Source organism: Tupaia chinensis, unplaced genomic scaffold, assembly GCF_000334495.1.
Source record: "Tupaia chinensis unplaced genomic scaffold, TupChi_1.0 Scaffold142716_1, whole genome shotgun sequence".
NCBI classification, from domain to species: Eukaryota; Metazoa; Chordata; class Mammalia; order Scandentia; family Tupaiidae; genus Tupaia; species Tupaia belangeri.
Window position 1 is genome coordinate 7997869 of NW_006202562.1, and position 15245 is coordinate 8013113.

At 37.7% G+C, this 15245-nt stretch overlaps 2 protein-coding genes and 2 pseudogenes across 2 annotated transcripts in view; 2 read left to right on the plus strand and 2 right to left on the minus strand.

Moving 5' to 3' along the window:
- The window catches only part of LOC102473667 (uncharacterized protein KIAA1841 pseudogene), a 17728-nt pseudogene extending 13544 nt beyond the window's left edge, over positions 1-4184 (plus strand).
- The window catches only part of LOC102502640 (beta-defensin 109-like), a 25784-nt gene extending 21438 nt beyond the window's left edge, over positions 1-4346 (minus strand). Inside the window, exon 1 of the mRNA XM_006163645.1 lies at positions 4261-4346. Coding sequence (XP_006163707.1) covers positions 4261-4345 — 85 coding nt within the window. The 5' untranslated portion in view covers position 4346. The remainder of the gene's footprint in view (positions 1-4260) is intronic.
- The window catches only part of DZANK1 (double zinc ribbon and ankyrin repeat domains 1), a 191113-nt gene that overhangs the window by 117980 nt on the left and 57888 nt on the right, over positions 1-15245 (plus strand). The window lies entirely within an intron of this gene.
- Positions 14360-15245, minus strand: part of LOC114005138 (beta-defensin 108B-like) — a 3319-nt pseudogene continuing 2433 nt past the window's right edge.

A 15245-nucleotide genomic window follows, 5' to 3' on the forward strand; every position in this document is an offset into this window, starting at 1 on the left:
CAGAGTCAAGTTGGAATTCTGATTAAATATCTTTTTTTTTTAAGAGTTTTTTTGCCACAGGGTGTGTGTGTTCACCGGAGAAAGAGAGAGAGAGAGAGACAGAGACAGTGAGGGAAAGTGAGAAATCACCCACTCAAGGGGGATGACCCTACCACAATCCCTTCTCCTCCATTCTCCTCCTGGGATCTTGGGCACGCATGGACATGAAACTGGTGTGATTTTCAAGCCACCGGGTCTAGGACTCAAACCAATGTCGGCCATGTGGGAGTCCAGTGATGTAACCGCTACACCATGTGCTGGCACCTGAGTAAATATCTTTAAACTGATGATAATACCACTATTTTACATGTAGGATTCTAAAAAGAACAGAACTGAACTTCTGCTTCTGTTTAGGAAAGTTACAAAAGAAATTACTCTTGGCCTAATAAGAGAGCAAACTGAATAGTCTATAGATCTTAGTTTTTATTTTTTGTTTTGTTGTTTTGGTTTTCTAATTAGAGAGCTCAGATCTTGAAGAAAGCTTATTATTTCAAATCTAGAGTGGTAAGGTTTAACTAACAGGGAAGGAACCCCCAGAGGCTTTCACATGTGGGTGAGCAGCAGGAGGGTGACTCTGCCATTCATGGAGAGAAGAAAATGGCTGAACTCAAAAGATTGGTGTGGGCTTTTGTGATAGTTTAGCATCGTGGTCTCAGACACCCTCAGACTTACACGCTCTTTTCATGACTTTCCTCAGAGTATTCATGAGAAAGTCGGGTGGAGAGCAAGAGAACTTTTGACGCGTTTGAGGGATGGGTATGCAGGGACTACCATGATTTAAAACGAGAGGAGAATTTTAGGGTCTTACTCTGAGTATCAGGCAGCAACCTCTGATATCAGGTTGGGGTGCAAGAAAGCTGATAGAATCTCCACTCCCTTTTTTTTTGGAGAGGTTTTCGCTATCGGGCACGGGCGCTCGCCAGATAGAGAGACATAGAGACAGAAAGCGAGAAGTCACCCCCCAGGGGGAATGGTCACGCCACAATCCCTTCTCCTCCATTCTCCTCTCGGGATCTTGGGTACGCATGCACACGCGCCCAGCGTGAGTTCTAAGCCACCGGGTCCGGGACGCAAACCACGGTGGACTACATGGGAGTCCAGCGACATAGCCATTACGCTAACTGCTGGTTCCCACCACTCCCTTTTGTCACAGACACACACATTGAGAGACCTAATGAGGTCTGGTGGAGGGCAGGGTTGCTGAGAGAAATTCTGTAGACTCTGGCATTTCACTGAGTATGGGGCAGCCGAGGTTGCATGAGTGTCAGGAGCCCTGAGAGAGACTCTTTGAGGTACAAGGCGAAAGCTTATTGAGAGTAAAAGGCAACTGGGGAGTGAAGAGGTTTGTGAAGATAAAACCATGAATTCAGTTTTGCATATATTACTTTAAAATTAAATATCTAAGTGGAGATATCAGTTACAATGTCAATGACCCATTACAAGTCTGGACTTCAGAAAAGAGATCCAGGAGAATTTTAAAAGGATGGAACTGACTGAGACCCCCAAGGAGAAGATAGAGAAAGAGAGAAGAGGACCAGGACCTGAGTCCTGGGGCTCTCCAGTATGAGGCGTTATAGGGGGAAAAAAAGGAGGAAGTACTAAAAAAAACCCTCTCTAAAAACACGGAAGTGGCACCTCTGGTGAGACAGCCTGAGGAAAAGTGAATGCGTTATTCTGGAAGCCAAGTGAGAAAAATATACTATGAAGAAGGGAGGGACCACTAAAGCACTGTAGGAAATGCCCGTTGATCTAGCAATGTGAAGATTACTGGTGACTTTGACAAGTGCTAGTTCAATGGAGTGAAAGGAATGGGGAGAACAGCTGACCAAGACATATTTCAGAAAGAATAAGAGGAGAGGAATTGGAACCAGAGACTATGAACAACTATTGGGCTGCTGGGAAAGTCATGACACATTTTTGCATAGGAAAACATAGAAAAATACGTCAAGACTTTCCTGACTACCTGATATTTTAAAATGGTTTGGCTGTAAAATAAAGCCAAGAAGTGGGGCTTGTGGCAGATCTTGGAAGAAAAGCAAGACAACTTTTTCTTAATATAAGGAAAATGACAATTTGTATACCTATGAAAATAACACAATAAAAAGAAAATTAATGATATGCTGATCATATAATGAACTAGAGAAATCCTAAGTACACAAGAGGAGATGGAACTCCAAATATTTGCTGTGATATCAACCTATTCATTCCTGAGATATTTTCATTTTTTCTTGATTAATGTCCCCAGATTATTAAAAAGTGTATTAGTCTTCTATTTTAATTTTTAAAAATTTGCCTTAGAATTGAAGGCATATATTCACCACTTTCAACATTTAACATTACATTATGTTGGTTGTAAACATTCGAAATGTGCTGTACTGGTTATTTTGGAAATATATATTAAATTGTCAATGACGTTCTTTACTGTGAAATACAGTCCTAACCAAACCAAAGTGAATAAAATCAGACCAAAGAAGTGCAAATTATGAAACAACTACAAATAGATTTCAAAAATTTTTGCACTAAAATAAATTCGTACTTTAATTTAGAAAAAATGCCGTAGGATGTGTGCACCACAAGAGAGAAACAAAGGAGAGAGAGGAAAAGTGAGAAATTCACACCCTAGGGGAGTACAACCATCCACAACCCTGTTTCCTCCATTCTCCTGTTGGAATGTTGGGCACGCATGTACATGCACCCAGTGTGTTTTACAAGCTTCCAGATTTGGGACTTGAACCACATAGTCAACCATTTGGGATCTAGTTGCCTTAGCAACCACACCACTGGCTGACTCTATTAGTCTTTTTTTATTTTTAAGAATTATTTATAATTATGTTTTCATCATCATCATCATCATCGTTATTATTTGAGAGAGGTTTTTGTTGTTGTTGTTGTTGTTTTGCTATAGGGTGTGTGCATTAACTGGATAAACAGAGAGAGACAGAGAGACAGATTGCCATGGTGCAATCCCTTCTCTTCCATTCTCCTCTCAGGATCTTGGGCACGCATGCACATGTGGTCGGCGTGTTTTAAGCCACTTGATCTGGAACTCAAACTGTGGTTACTCAACTATGATTATTTATCCTTTGTATTTTTATTTTTTCTCATTTATTTCACTGTTTCATATTTTGTATTGATTACTTATTTCCCTCTAGCTTTTACTTATGGTTTCTTTTCCCTAAAGTTCCAAGATGCGTGCTTGTGTTACATTTTAATCATTAATTTTTTTATATTCATAGTTATGTGTTGTCCATTACTGTGCAATGAACCTGTAATATACCATTATCATCAATCACATCTTGTTATGTTTATTCATTATTGTCTCACTTGTCTGAAGTTCCTTTAATTCTTGTCTTTAGTTCTCAGGCATAGTTTGCAAATAGTTTATTTTTGACCATCTGTGATTATGATTTCTTATGTAAAGTCTGTATTTTATTGTTTGTTTGTATTTTTTTTTTTTTTTGGAGAGGTTTTTTCACTATAGGGCGCATGCGCTCGCCAGACAGACAGAGAGAGACATAGAGACAGAAAGCGAGAAATCACCCCCAGGGGGGATGGTCACGCCGCAATCCCTTCTCCTCCATTCTCCTCTCGGGATCTTGGGCACGCACGCACACGCACCCGGCGTGAGTTTTAAGCCACCGGGTCCGGGATGCGAACCGCGGTCGACTACGTGGGAGTCCAGCGACATAGCCATTACGCTAACTGCTGGTTCCCTGTTTGTTTGTATTTTGACAAATCTCACACACACAAAAAATGAGTTTCCTACTTTTCTTATTCCACGTTGCCAAGTAGTCATTCAACTTTTCACTTACTGTGTTCTTTTATATATTGGTCTCTTCCTGTAAAATGTTTATATCTTCATGGCTCTCATTTTGCATTAGCGCCTGTTGATGGGATTCTGTCCACCTCTTCTGATCCAGGGGGTGGTTATAATAATAGATACTACTGCAGTTCAATCCTATCAAATCTAACTGCCTAAAATAAATTGTCATCCTTCATCAAGGCAGCCCAAGATACAAGTACAGACAAAGCAGAAGGTAACCTCATTAGACAGTTTAGTTAATGGCTTTGGAATGGTCTCTTTCTTAATTTTCCCTGTTATAGTCCTAGTGAAGTTGTTGATAATCAGGTTTCTGAGCCCATAAGACTGTTTTCAAGTCTTGTCTTACCTGCCAAGTTAGCTGTCTAACTGTGGAAATTTATAATCCGTCACCAACTTACCTGGGGGTAAGAGGGTCAAAAGGAGGAGAGTAGAGAGAAGTAAACAGAGTCTCATGGTGGAAGGGCCAGTGAAGAGAAGAGGCATCAATATGGTAGAGCCTGGAGTCTCTGCGCATGGTGGGTCCAGGACTTTTTATGATGCTCTCTGGGCCTGTGGTTTATTCTTGGTTAGTAGAGCCTAACGAAAGAGGGTAACTTAATGTCATACAGGAAATCTCTGGGGGTGCAAGAGTACATGAATGTGGCAATAATTCAATGGAAGAGAAAGCAAAAGTTTAATTCCTATAATTTCCCAAAGGTTCAGGATATCCTTATTGAAAGCGAATTTATTACTTTCCACAGGCACACATGTCAATCATTGATTATAATTTGTACATCTATTGTATGTCAGGCAATGTATTAGGTTGTTGGGAAAGCCATGACTTATTTTTCTGTGCAAAAATACATCATGACTTTCCCGATGACCCAGTAGGAGGAACTACAGGTACACCAAATAGTTCTCAATCAGATAATGGGAGATGAAAGTCAAATTAGCACATGCGATAATATATGTAGAAGACATAATAATCCAAAAAAGGTAGTGGCTACTTTTTACTAAAGAGTATGAGTGGTGGAAGGGTCATGAGAATGGCAAGAAAAGCCTTGTAAAAGAAATTATATAAAATGTGTTTTAAAAGACTTTGGTATTTAATTGGACAGAGGGAAGGGGATGTGGGAATTGTCCAATGAGTATAAAGTTATAGCTATACAAGATGCGTAAGTTCCAAGACATGCTGTATGACCTAAAAATTTGTTGAAAGGGCAGGTTTTATATGAGATGTTCTGACAACAGTAACAACAACAAAGGAACATAAGGAAACAATATTTTTAGAGAGTTTTTTGCTATAGGCACGTGTGCTCACCAGAGAGACATAATGAGAGAAATCACTTCCCGGGAGGATGGCCACCCCACAATCCTGTCTCCTCCATTCTCCTCTTGAGATCTTGGGCATGCATGCCCATGCACCCAGCCTGAGTTTAAGCTGCTGGGTCCAGGACCTGAACTGCGGTTGACTAAGTGGGAGTTGAGTAACATAACCATTATGCCATCTGCTGATTATAAGGAAAATTTTGAAGATGATGGATATCTTAATTACTTGGATTGTGGTTGTGGTAACATAAGATTGTGGTAACATACCCATTATGTCCAAACACACTAAATTCTATACATTAATTATGTGTGGTTTTGAATTCAAAGATTAAACTTCAATCAAGCTAAAAATAATTTGGTATTTTATCTTTATAGCAATATTGTTATGTTGGAAGCCTATTTAAACTTCTATTTAGATATTGTGGCTTTTACCGATTATTTATTTATTTTGTAATTTCTTTTTTGCATTTAATTGTACATCTTTATGGCATACAATATGGTTTTTCAAACCATGCATGCAGTGTGTGATAATCAAATCAAGGATACTACCACACATAATTTTCAACAAAGAACCTTCCATTCTTTTGCCTGTTATGCCCTTTTTTCCTCGACCCTTCCCATTTACTCTCTACCAGCCACCCCGTCTTTGATACCTATACTTGACCTCTCTACTTCTATTTCTGTCACAGAGTGCAGATATTTGGTAAATATTGAGTGGGGATATACCATGTTTGTCTTTCACAGTCTGGCTTATTTCATTTAGTATACTTTTCAATATTAATCCACTTTTTGTCAAATGTCAGTTTTGCTGTTCTTCATGGCTGAGTAGTATTATATAATGAATATGTGCCACATTTTATAAATCCAGCCATCAGTTATTGGACATTTAGGTTAATTCTATGTCTTAGTAATTGTGAATAATGTCACAATAAATATAAAATTTTATTTAATGTTTATTTATTTCTTGAGAGAGAGAGAAGTACCATCAACAAAGTTTCATATCATGATCCACCCTCAGACTCAGCCAGCCTTAATTATGACTACATGCAGTATACCAGGGAGGTTTTGTGAAATCATCCAAGGATCTTACCATGTGGGTCCAGTTGCATCACTACTGTAAGGCCCAGATTTTTGTTATTAAAAAAGTTATATAAATGTAGAAAACTAGAAAAAATTACTTGGAATTTTACTATTGAATTTCAATTACAACTAAAGATTTTGGAATAATGCTTTTTCCTGGTATAGTATTATTTTCTATCATTCCAAAATATTCACTGTAATAATTGTATTTTTTTTAAAGATATTTTTGCTATAGGGCACGTGAACTTGCCAGAGAGACAGAGAAAGACAGATAAACAAAGAAAGGGAGAAATCACTCCCCAGTGGAGATGGCCATGCCACAATCCCTTCTCCTCCATTCTCCTCTTAGGATCTTGGGCACGCACGCACACGTGCTCAGTGTGAGTTTTAAGCTGCCAGGTCTGAGACTTGATCCACAGTCAACTATGTGGGAATCCAGTGACAACCATGTGCCATTTGCTGGTCCCAATAATTGTATTTTTAAAACTTGAACTCAACTACCTGGATAAAAATTTACTATTGAATATTATGATTATGAGCTTCTACAATGTTCCCCAGTGATACTCACCTCCCAGTGTTCATGCTCTTGTGTAATCACCTTCCTTTGAGAGTAGCAGATGTGGCACAATGTCACCTTCTAGATTGGGACCATCTTGGGTTATACTCTTTTACTCTCTTGATGTCTTATTCATTTGATCTGAGGAGTCAGCTACCATGTTCTGAGGAACCTTTAAGTAAAGAGCCACGTAGCAAGGGATTGATGATTCCAACTATTGCTTAATGAAGACCCAAGGTCTGTCAAATTAATGCAGGAGTTTGTCTGAGAGCAGATTCCTCCTATCCACCCACAGTCCAGCCTTCAGATGAACTCCCAGTTCAGGCTAACAGCTCAGTGACAACCCCATGTGAGCCTCTGAGGAGGAGGCACTGTTAGCCTCACCACGTGACTTTTTAGATAGCAAATGTTTATTGTTTTTGGCTGCTAAGTTTTGGAGCACTATTTATGCAGAAACAGATAACTAATAATACAAATATGTATCTTCCCTGTAGCAGAAATGCTTTAATCATGTATGAGTACAAATAGGAAGATGATTAAAGTCAGAATTGTATTTCAGGTCTTTTTCAGCAATATGTTAAGTGAATGTAGAAAAATTAAAATAGCTATGCAAATGACACCATCTATCTCGTATACAATTATGTGTGTTAGATTTGTGTGTGTGTGTGTGTGGCAGAGAGAGAGAGTGAGAAGAAATATGAAGCAATCACTGAATCAAGAGTATTTCCTGTGATAAGCAACCATTCAATGTTTCTTTTTTTCATTTTATGCTCATTGTTGGAAGAAAAAAGAAGAGCTATGCTTACCCCATCACAAAAGTTATAAGAAACACTTCATATTTTGCAGGAAAAAAATTATTGCTATTGGTAGAAGCCATAATGAGGATGCAAGCAAAAGCAATTACAGTAGATAAGAAAAATTACAATGTGCAATTGCAAACACTATCTCATGTTGTCATGTTATATAATCACAAAGGAAAAGAGCAAACACTCAGAGCTGTTCTTGTTTGTTTCCTCTCATGGCCTTATCCGAACTTCAGAAGATGGCTTATGGCCAACTGAGAAGAAATATGAAGCAATCACTGAATCAAGAGTATTTCCTGTGATAAGCAACCATTCAATGTTTCTTTTTTTCATTTTATGCTCATTGTTGGAAGAAAAAAGAAGAGCTATGCTTACCCCATCACAAAAGTTATAAGAAACACTTCATATTTTGCAGGAAAAAAATTATTGCTATTGGTAGAAGCCATAATGAGGATGCAAGCAAAAGCAATTACAGTAGATAAGAAAAATTACAATGTGCAATTGCAAACACTATCTCATGTTGTCATGTTATATAATCACAAAGGAAAAGAGCAAACACTCAGAGCTGTTCTTGTTTGTTTCCTCTCATGGCCTTATCCGAACTTCAGAAGATGGCTTATGGCCAACTGATTATGAGATATGAATGCCAGAAAGTGGAGACTATTCACTGTTTCTTTGGATGTGGATGTAGGTGAAGCTTGTGCATTTTCTGAATTACTCACAACTTTGCCCTCTTGTCTTTGCTTACCTCCCTGACCCTTCAACCCAGGAATGACTGTCACCCTAATGTCATCAAACCTCACTCCTTTAAAAATAGTATCCAGTTAGTTGTTTTATTTAGCTAAATGTTATTTGCATTTATTCAGCATCTTTACCATATTATTTTTTTATTCTTACTCTAACATGTATTGAGTGCAGTGAAGAAGAAAATACAATTTCATATTTACCAATATGTTACATCTTAAATAATTAAGAAATTGGCATTTTGTTTTAAAATGTGATTTTTAAATCTCTTCTATGAGTGAGAGTGACAGAGACCTACACAGAAAGATATCACCTCCAACAGGATCTCAATGCTGTGATCCACACCCAGGCTCAGTCAGCCCCAGATCATAGGCACATCTGGCTCAGCATACTTAGGAAGTTTTCCAGACTTGAACCAGGCACCTTCTCATATGAAATTGCCTCACAGAGAGTATGTTTTATCTCTATACTACCATCTGGCCTCAAAATCAAATCCAGAACCCTGATCTAAACCCTCATACAAGGTTGTTTTTTTTTTTTCCTAGACATTTTGATTAATTATTAAAGGTTAGAATTCTAGGATTTTCAGGTTGTGGGTGACTCTGAGTTAACCCAGGAAAATGTTGGGGTTATATGTATGTATCAGAAGCAGAGACGTACAGGGCTCTTTCCTGCTGCCCAGTAATTCATGCACATTGTTTTATACTTTGGACTCTAAGAGGAAATTATGTAGGTTTTTCTGCATGACTGGACCTCCTACAGGTTTTTATCTGCCCCTGTAGTTGTACCGGATCTCAAAGGTACAAAAACGTTATGGGGGTGGAAGCTATGGTTACTCTGGAAGGCCATGTTCTGGGTGAAGGAGTATAGTTAAATCTTGTAAATGAATTCTAAGATGACGCTCATACTTGATTCAAAAGAATGTTCAAGCTCTTAGCAGTCAGGCAAACAGAGCAGCAAAATCCCAAAACTGGGCACTGTTGATATTAATTTTATTTTATTTTGTCAGATTTACTGAGATATGTATTACATACAGTAAAAAAAAAATCTGGAGAGAATTTTGCTATAGGATGCTTGAACTTACAGGAAAGACTAAGAGACAGAAAGTGAAAAATCAGCCCTCAGGGGGGATGGCCATGCTGCAATCCCTTCTCCTCCCTTCTCCTCTTGGGATTTTGGGCGTGCATGCACACATGCCCAGCATGAGTTTCAAGCCTCCAGGCCCAGGACTTGAACTGTGTTTGGCCACATGGGAGTCCACCGCCTTAACCACTATGCTACCTGATGGCCCCACATATAGTAAAGTTTTACTAAAATTTATTGTACTTTTCTACAAGTCTTGAAAAATGCATAGAGTTGTATGATCAACCACAATCAATACATAGAACAGTCCTACAACCTATGAAATCTCCCTTATATCATGTTGCAGTCAACAGCTCCTCCTTTTCCCAGACACAAACAATCACTTATTCCGTCTATGCAATTTTACCTTTTCTTTGTTTCAGTATTTTTTTCTTGAGTAGGCTTTTGTAGTTCATTTATTTGAATAATTTTTCCATTTTCACCTAAGTGGTTGAATTTATGGATGTAAAGTTATATTGCACAGTGCCTGGTTGTCTAATATCTGTGGGATGTAATTACTGACATCGGGACTTTGTGTTCTCATAATCGTGGTGTCTTCTCTCTCTCTCAAATCAGCATGGTAAGAGGTTTATTCATTTTATTTGTCTTTCCAACGGACAAACTTTCTATGCATTTTAATTCTCTATTGTTTTCTGTTGAATTAGTTTCTCTTATCTTCATTCATTGCCTCATTCTTGTTTTAGATTTAATATGCTTTCTTCTCCAATAGAAGTATCTGGATACCATAAATTTATTTCAAAATACTACTTTAGCTTTTTTCTTTAACATACTTTTTGATATGCTGTGCTTTTATTTTTATTTAATTTAAAATGCCTACTGATTTTTTATTTTGGAGTTTGTTGTCTAATTTTCAGGTATGGGAGAATTTTTCAAATATAGAAAATTTCTAGTTTAATTCTATTAAGGACACACAGCATATTTTGTATGACTTGAACCATTTTATGTTTATCAAGACTTGCTTCATGTCCAGAATATGGTCTATATTAATAAATGCATACGTGAAAGAATGTTTATTCTGCTTTAATTATGTGAACTTTTCTGTGAATATTTATTAGATTAAATTTTTTTTTAGTATTTTCAGGTCTTTCGTTTTCTAACTGAATTAATACCCTCTTGTAATCATGACTGAAAGACAACTTCCAAGTTCTCCAAATATGATGTATATTTGGACATTTTCTCTCTCACTTTCATTTTCTTGTTGCTTCATGTATTTTAAATATCTTTTGTAAAGTACACAGATATTTTGAATTTTTATGTCTTCTTGGTGAATTGAGCTTGCCACTACTACAAAATGTCCTTCTGCATCCCTTGAAAGAATCTGTGTTTTTATTTTTATTATTGTTTTTGTTTATTTATTTTTTGGGAGAGGTTTTTGCTATAGGGTGCATACGCTCATCAGAAAGACAGAGAGAGACAGAGACAGAAAGTGAGAAATCACCCCCCGGGGGGATGGCCACGCCGCAATTCCTTCTCCTCCATTCTCCTCTTGGTATCTTGGGCATGCATGCACACATGCCCAGCGTGAGTTTAAGCCACTGGGTCTGGGACTCAAACCACGGTCGACTATATGGGAGTCCAACAACATAGCCATTATGCCAACTGCTGGTCCAAGAATCTGTGTTTTTAAATTAATTTTATCTGATATTAAAGGGACAACCACAACTTTCTTTTGATTAGTATTTGCATGATGTGTCCTTTTCATTCTTTGTTTTTAATCTACTAATGTCTTTATATTTATTGTAGATTTCTTGTAGATTATATCTGGTTGAGTTTTGCTATTTGAACCACCTGTCTTTTAACTTGTGTGTTAGACCATTCATATATAAAGTGATTATTAACATTCATATATAAAGTGAGAGTGGGTTATAAAAATAAGATGGCTGCCCACAGGTGGTTCTCTCTCTTGATGGTTCTCTCCCACTTACCTTTCTGCTTCTCTCCACCACCTTGTACTATTCCCACGCCTTCGGACTTTCTGGCCACCACAATTATGAGCCAAATACACCTCTAATTTTTAAATCACCCAGTCGCAATAGTACTCAGTACTGTTTAGAAAAATAATAACAATTAAAACAATCTATTGCAATTAAGTAAGCAAGGCAAAAAAAAAGACTGGACAATTAAGAACACAGATCCTGTGGGAATAAATATTTGATTCACTTCACCAGATCAAGACCCAGTCAACTGGATTCTGGCTGAAGGGGAAGGAAATATAGAAAATGTAATGAAAAAGAAAGCCATTAATAATAAATTTGGAAATATGTCTTCTGGAATTGGCCAGAAATCTGTGTCCTAAGGTATCAGGGAAAATTGTTCATGGAAAATTTCAATCACAGAAACTAGAACAATGATTTCTTTGCATGTCTGGCCTTTGCTTGTGAAATTTTATGTGTTCGTTTGTATATGCTACCAATTTTAACTTTTCTGTGAATATTTATTAGATTAAATTTTTTTTTAGTATTTTCAGGTCTTTCGTTTTCTAACTGAATTAATACCCTCTTGTAATCATGACTGAAAGACAACTTCCAAGTTCTCCAAATATGATGTATATTTGGACATTTTCTCTCTCACTTTCATTTTCTTGTTGCTTCATGTATTTTAAATATCTTTTGTAAAGTACACAGATATTTTGAATTTTTATGTCTTCTTGGTGAATTGAGCTTGCCACTACTACAAAATGTCCTTCTGCATCCCTTGAAAGAATCTGTGTTTTTATTTTTATTATTGTTTTTGTTTATTTATTTTTTGGGAGAGGTTTTTGCTATAGGGTGCATACGCTCATCAGAAAGACAGAGAGAGACAGAGACAGAAAGTGAGAAATCACCCCCCGGGGGGATGGCCACGCCGCAATTCCTTCTCCTCCATTCTCCTCTTGGTATCTTGGGCATGCATGCACACATGCCCAGCGTGAGTTTAAGCCACTGGGTCTGGGACTCAAACCACGGTCGACTATATGGGAGTCCAACAACATAGCCATTATGCCAACTGCTGGTCCAAGAATCTGTGTTTTTAAATTAATTTTATCTGATATTAAAGGGACAACCACAACTTTCTTTTGATTAGTATTTGCATGATGTGTCCTTTTCATTCTTTGTTTTTAATCTACTAATGTCTTTATATTTATTGTAGATTTCTTGTAGATTATATCTGGTTGAGTTTTGCTATTTGAACCACCTGTCTTTTAACTTGTGTGTTAGACCATTCATATATAAAGTGATTATTAACATTCATATATAAAGTGAGAGTGGGTTATAAAAATAAGATGGCTGCCCACAGGTGGTTCTCTCTCTTGATGGTTCTCTCCCACTTACCTTTCTGCTTCTCTCCACCACCTTGTACTATTCCCACGCCTTCGGACTTTCTGGCCACCACAATTATGAGCCAAATACACCTCTAATTTTTAAATCACCCAGTCGCAATAGTACTCAGTACTGTTTAGAAAAATAATAACAATTAAAACAATCTATTGCAATTAAGTAAGCAAGGCAAAAAAAAAGACTGGACAATTAAGAACACAGATCCTGTGGGAATAAATATTTGATTCACTTCACCAGATCAAGACCCAGTCAACTGGATTCTGGCTGAAGGGGAAGGAAATATAGAAAATGTAATGAAAAAGAAAGCCATTAATAATAAATTTGGAAATATGTCTTCTGGAATTGGCCAGAAATCTGTGTCCTAAGGTATCAGGGAAAATTGTTCATGGAAAATTTCAATCACAGAAACTAGAACAATGATTTCTTTGCATGTCTGGCCTTTGCTTGTGAAATTTTATGTGTTCGTTTGTATATGCTACCAATTTTCTTTTTCCTTCTCTATGCAATTTTACTTGTAGGTTGTTGTGATTTTACTATTTAGTTTATAGATAACAAATTATCCAAGAAAACTGTGACTAAACTTAAGGAGTAATTAGTAGAGGCAGCAGCAGTAATATGAATGATAAATTAGTAGAGACATCAAAAGTAATATGAAATGAAATTAACATGATTTTGAAGATTGTATGTCTCCTAGTTTGGGGAAAAGGGTAAGAAATTTAATTATAAGAAAAAGAGTAGTTGAGATAGGAAGAGGACTCAACCTACCATTGCTGGCTTTAAAGATGGAAGAAGAGAACCATGACACATAAGTGTGACTCACTATTGCTGGAATAAAAATGGAAGAAGAGGACCACAGAGTTTCCAAAAGGGAGCTCAGCCTTGCTGACACCTTGATTTTGGTCAACTGAGATGGATGCTAAACTTTTGATCTACAGAATTAGCCAATGCTGAATTTGTGTTGTTTAGCTGCCAAGTTTGTGGTAATTTGGTGTTAGCAGTCATGGGAAGCCAATGCAGTGGATTATAGGATGGAATAAAATGCTAAATAATTATCCCCAGTGAAATGTGAAAAGTAAAGAAAATCCATGGATATCAGCCATGCATACATACATTAGCCCAGAGTTCTACCTTTGAAAAAATCAGTATGAGAAATTGCCTTTTATCTGGTGTTTACTCTGTTCGTGATTCAGATTTCCAGTGAAATCTTATTGATGTGGGGAAATATGATTGTACAGGTCTCCTGTGAGCTGCCTCTTTCTCAAGGAGGTTGCATAAGTCTGCATGGGATGAAGTAGTACATCTTCCCAGGGGGGAAGGGGAGGAGTCTCCCCAGATGAAGAGTGAAGGGTTGCAGCACCAGACAAAAGCAATAGGAATGATGAAAACCTCCTCGCCCCACTGCAGGTCATGTTCTACCAGGACCTCATCCAGATCAGAGAAAGAGATGAAATGAACTGAGACCAAACAGTAAACAAGTGATAGTATGGGATATGAATTTTAAAAATAAGTTTTGTGCTTTCTAGGTTTGTGAATTATTTGTCGATGACTCAATAATAATCCCTGTGAAAAGAGAGAAGAGGAAAAAAAGAGAGAAGAACAGAGCCGAGAAGAAAAAAGAGAGAGAAAGGGAGAGAATATAAAACATCTCAACATTAGTCTTCATTCCTTGGGTGTTGTACTCTCAATTCTTGGTTGATTTCCCATGGACAGGCAGCATGGTGGGTTATTTAAACATTTCCCAACAAGGATTTGTTTCAGTGCAAAATTCCTGGCAGGAACCATTGGAACACTCACAGACCTCCTTGAACTTGCCCTGGCTGCACACAGGAGTATTGTAATTGCCTGTTCGTCTTCCTGAATTCTTACTGAGGTACATCGGGCTAGAGGACAGTGTCTGGAAACAATCTTGTATGCATTTTTGTTATTGTTGCTATTTGGTTTCTTAAGCCAACACTTAAAAAATCTGTGGTCACACAGAAATTTGGATTTGAGTGTTTCAAAACTCTGGCAATAATTTTCCTTTCAGAGTTTGCTCTGCAGTTATATCCCTTAAGACTTAATGCCTTGGAAACCAGCAGTTAGCGTAATGGCTATGTCGCTGGACTCCGGTGGAGTCAAGCAGCTCTCCCCACCTTTAGAAGTTGTAGACATGCACACTCCAGTTTACCCAGTTCTTACTCCTTATTCACAATGTATTGGAGTAGCTTAATTTCAGCCCTGTGGATCTAGTTCCAGATAAGCCTGTCATTCATCTCAAAAATCCATGTGGAGTATGGAATAGAGGATATACTTGACACATGCGAGGACACACGGTGCATGTGTGTGTGTGTCTGTGTGTGCACTCATGCACAGGCACACACTATTACCAAGAGCATGAGGCAGGTGAAAACCTTGGAGCTCAAACATGAATTGGTCCCATCATTTTCCTTTCA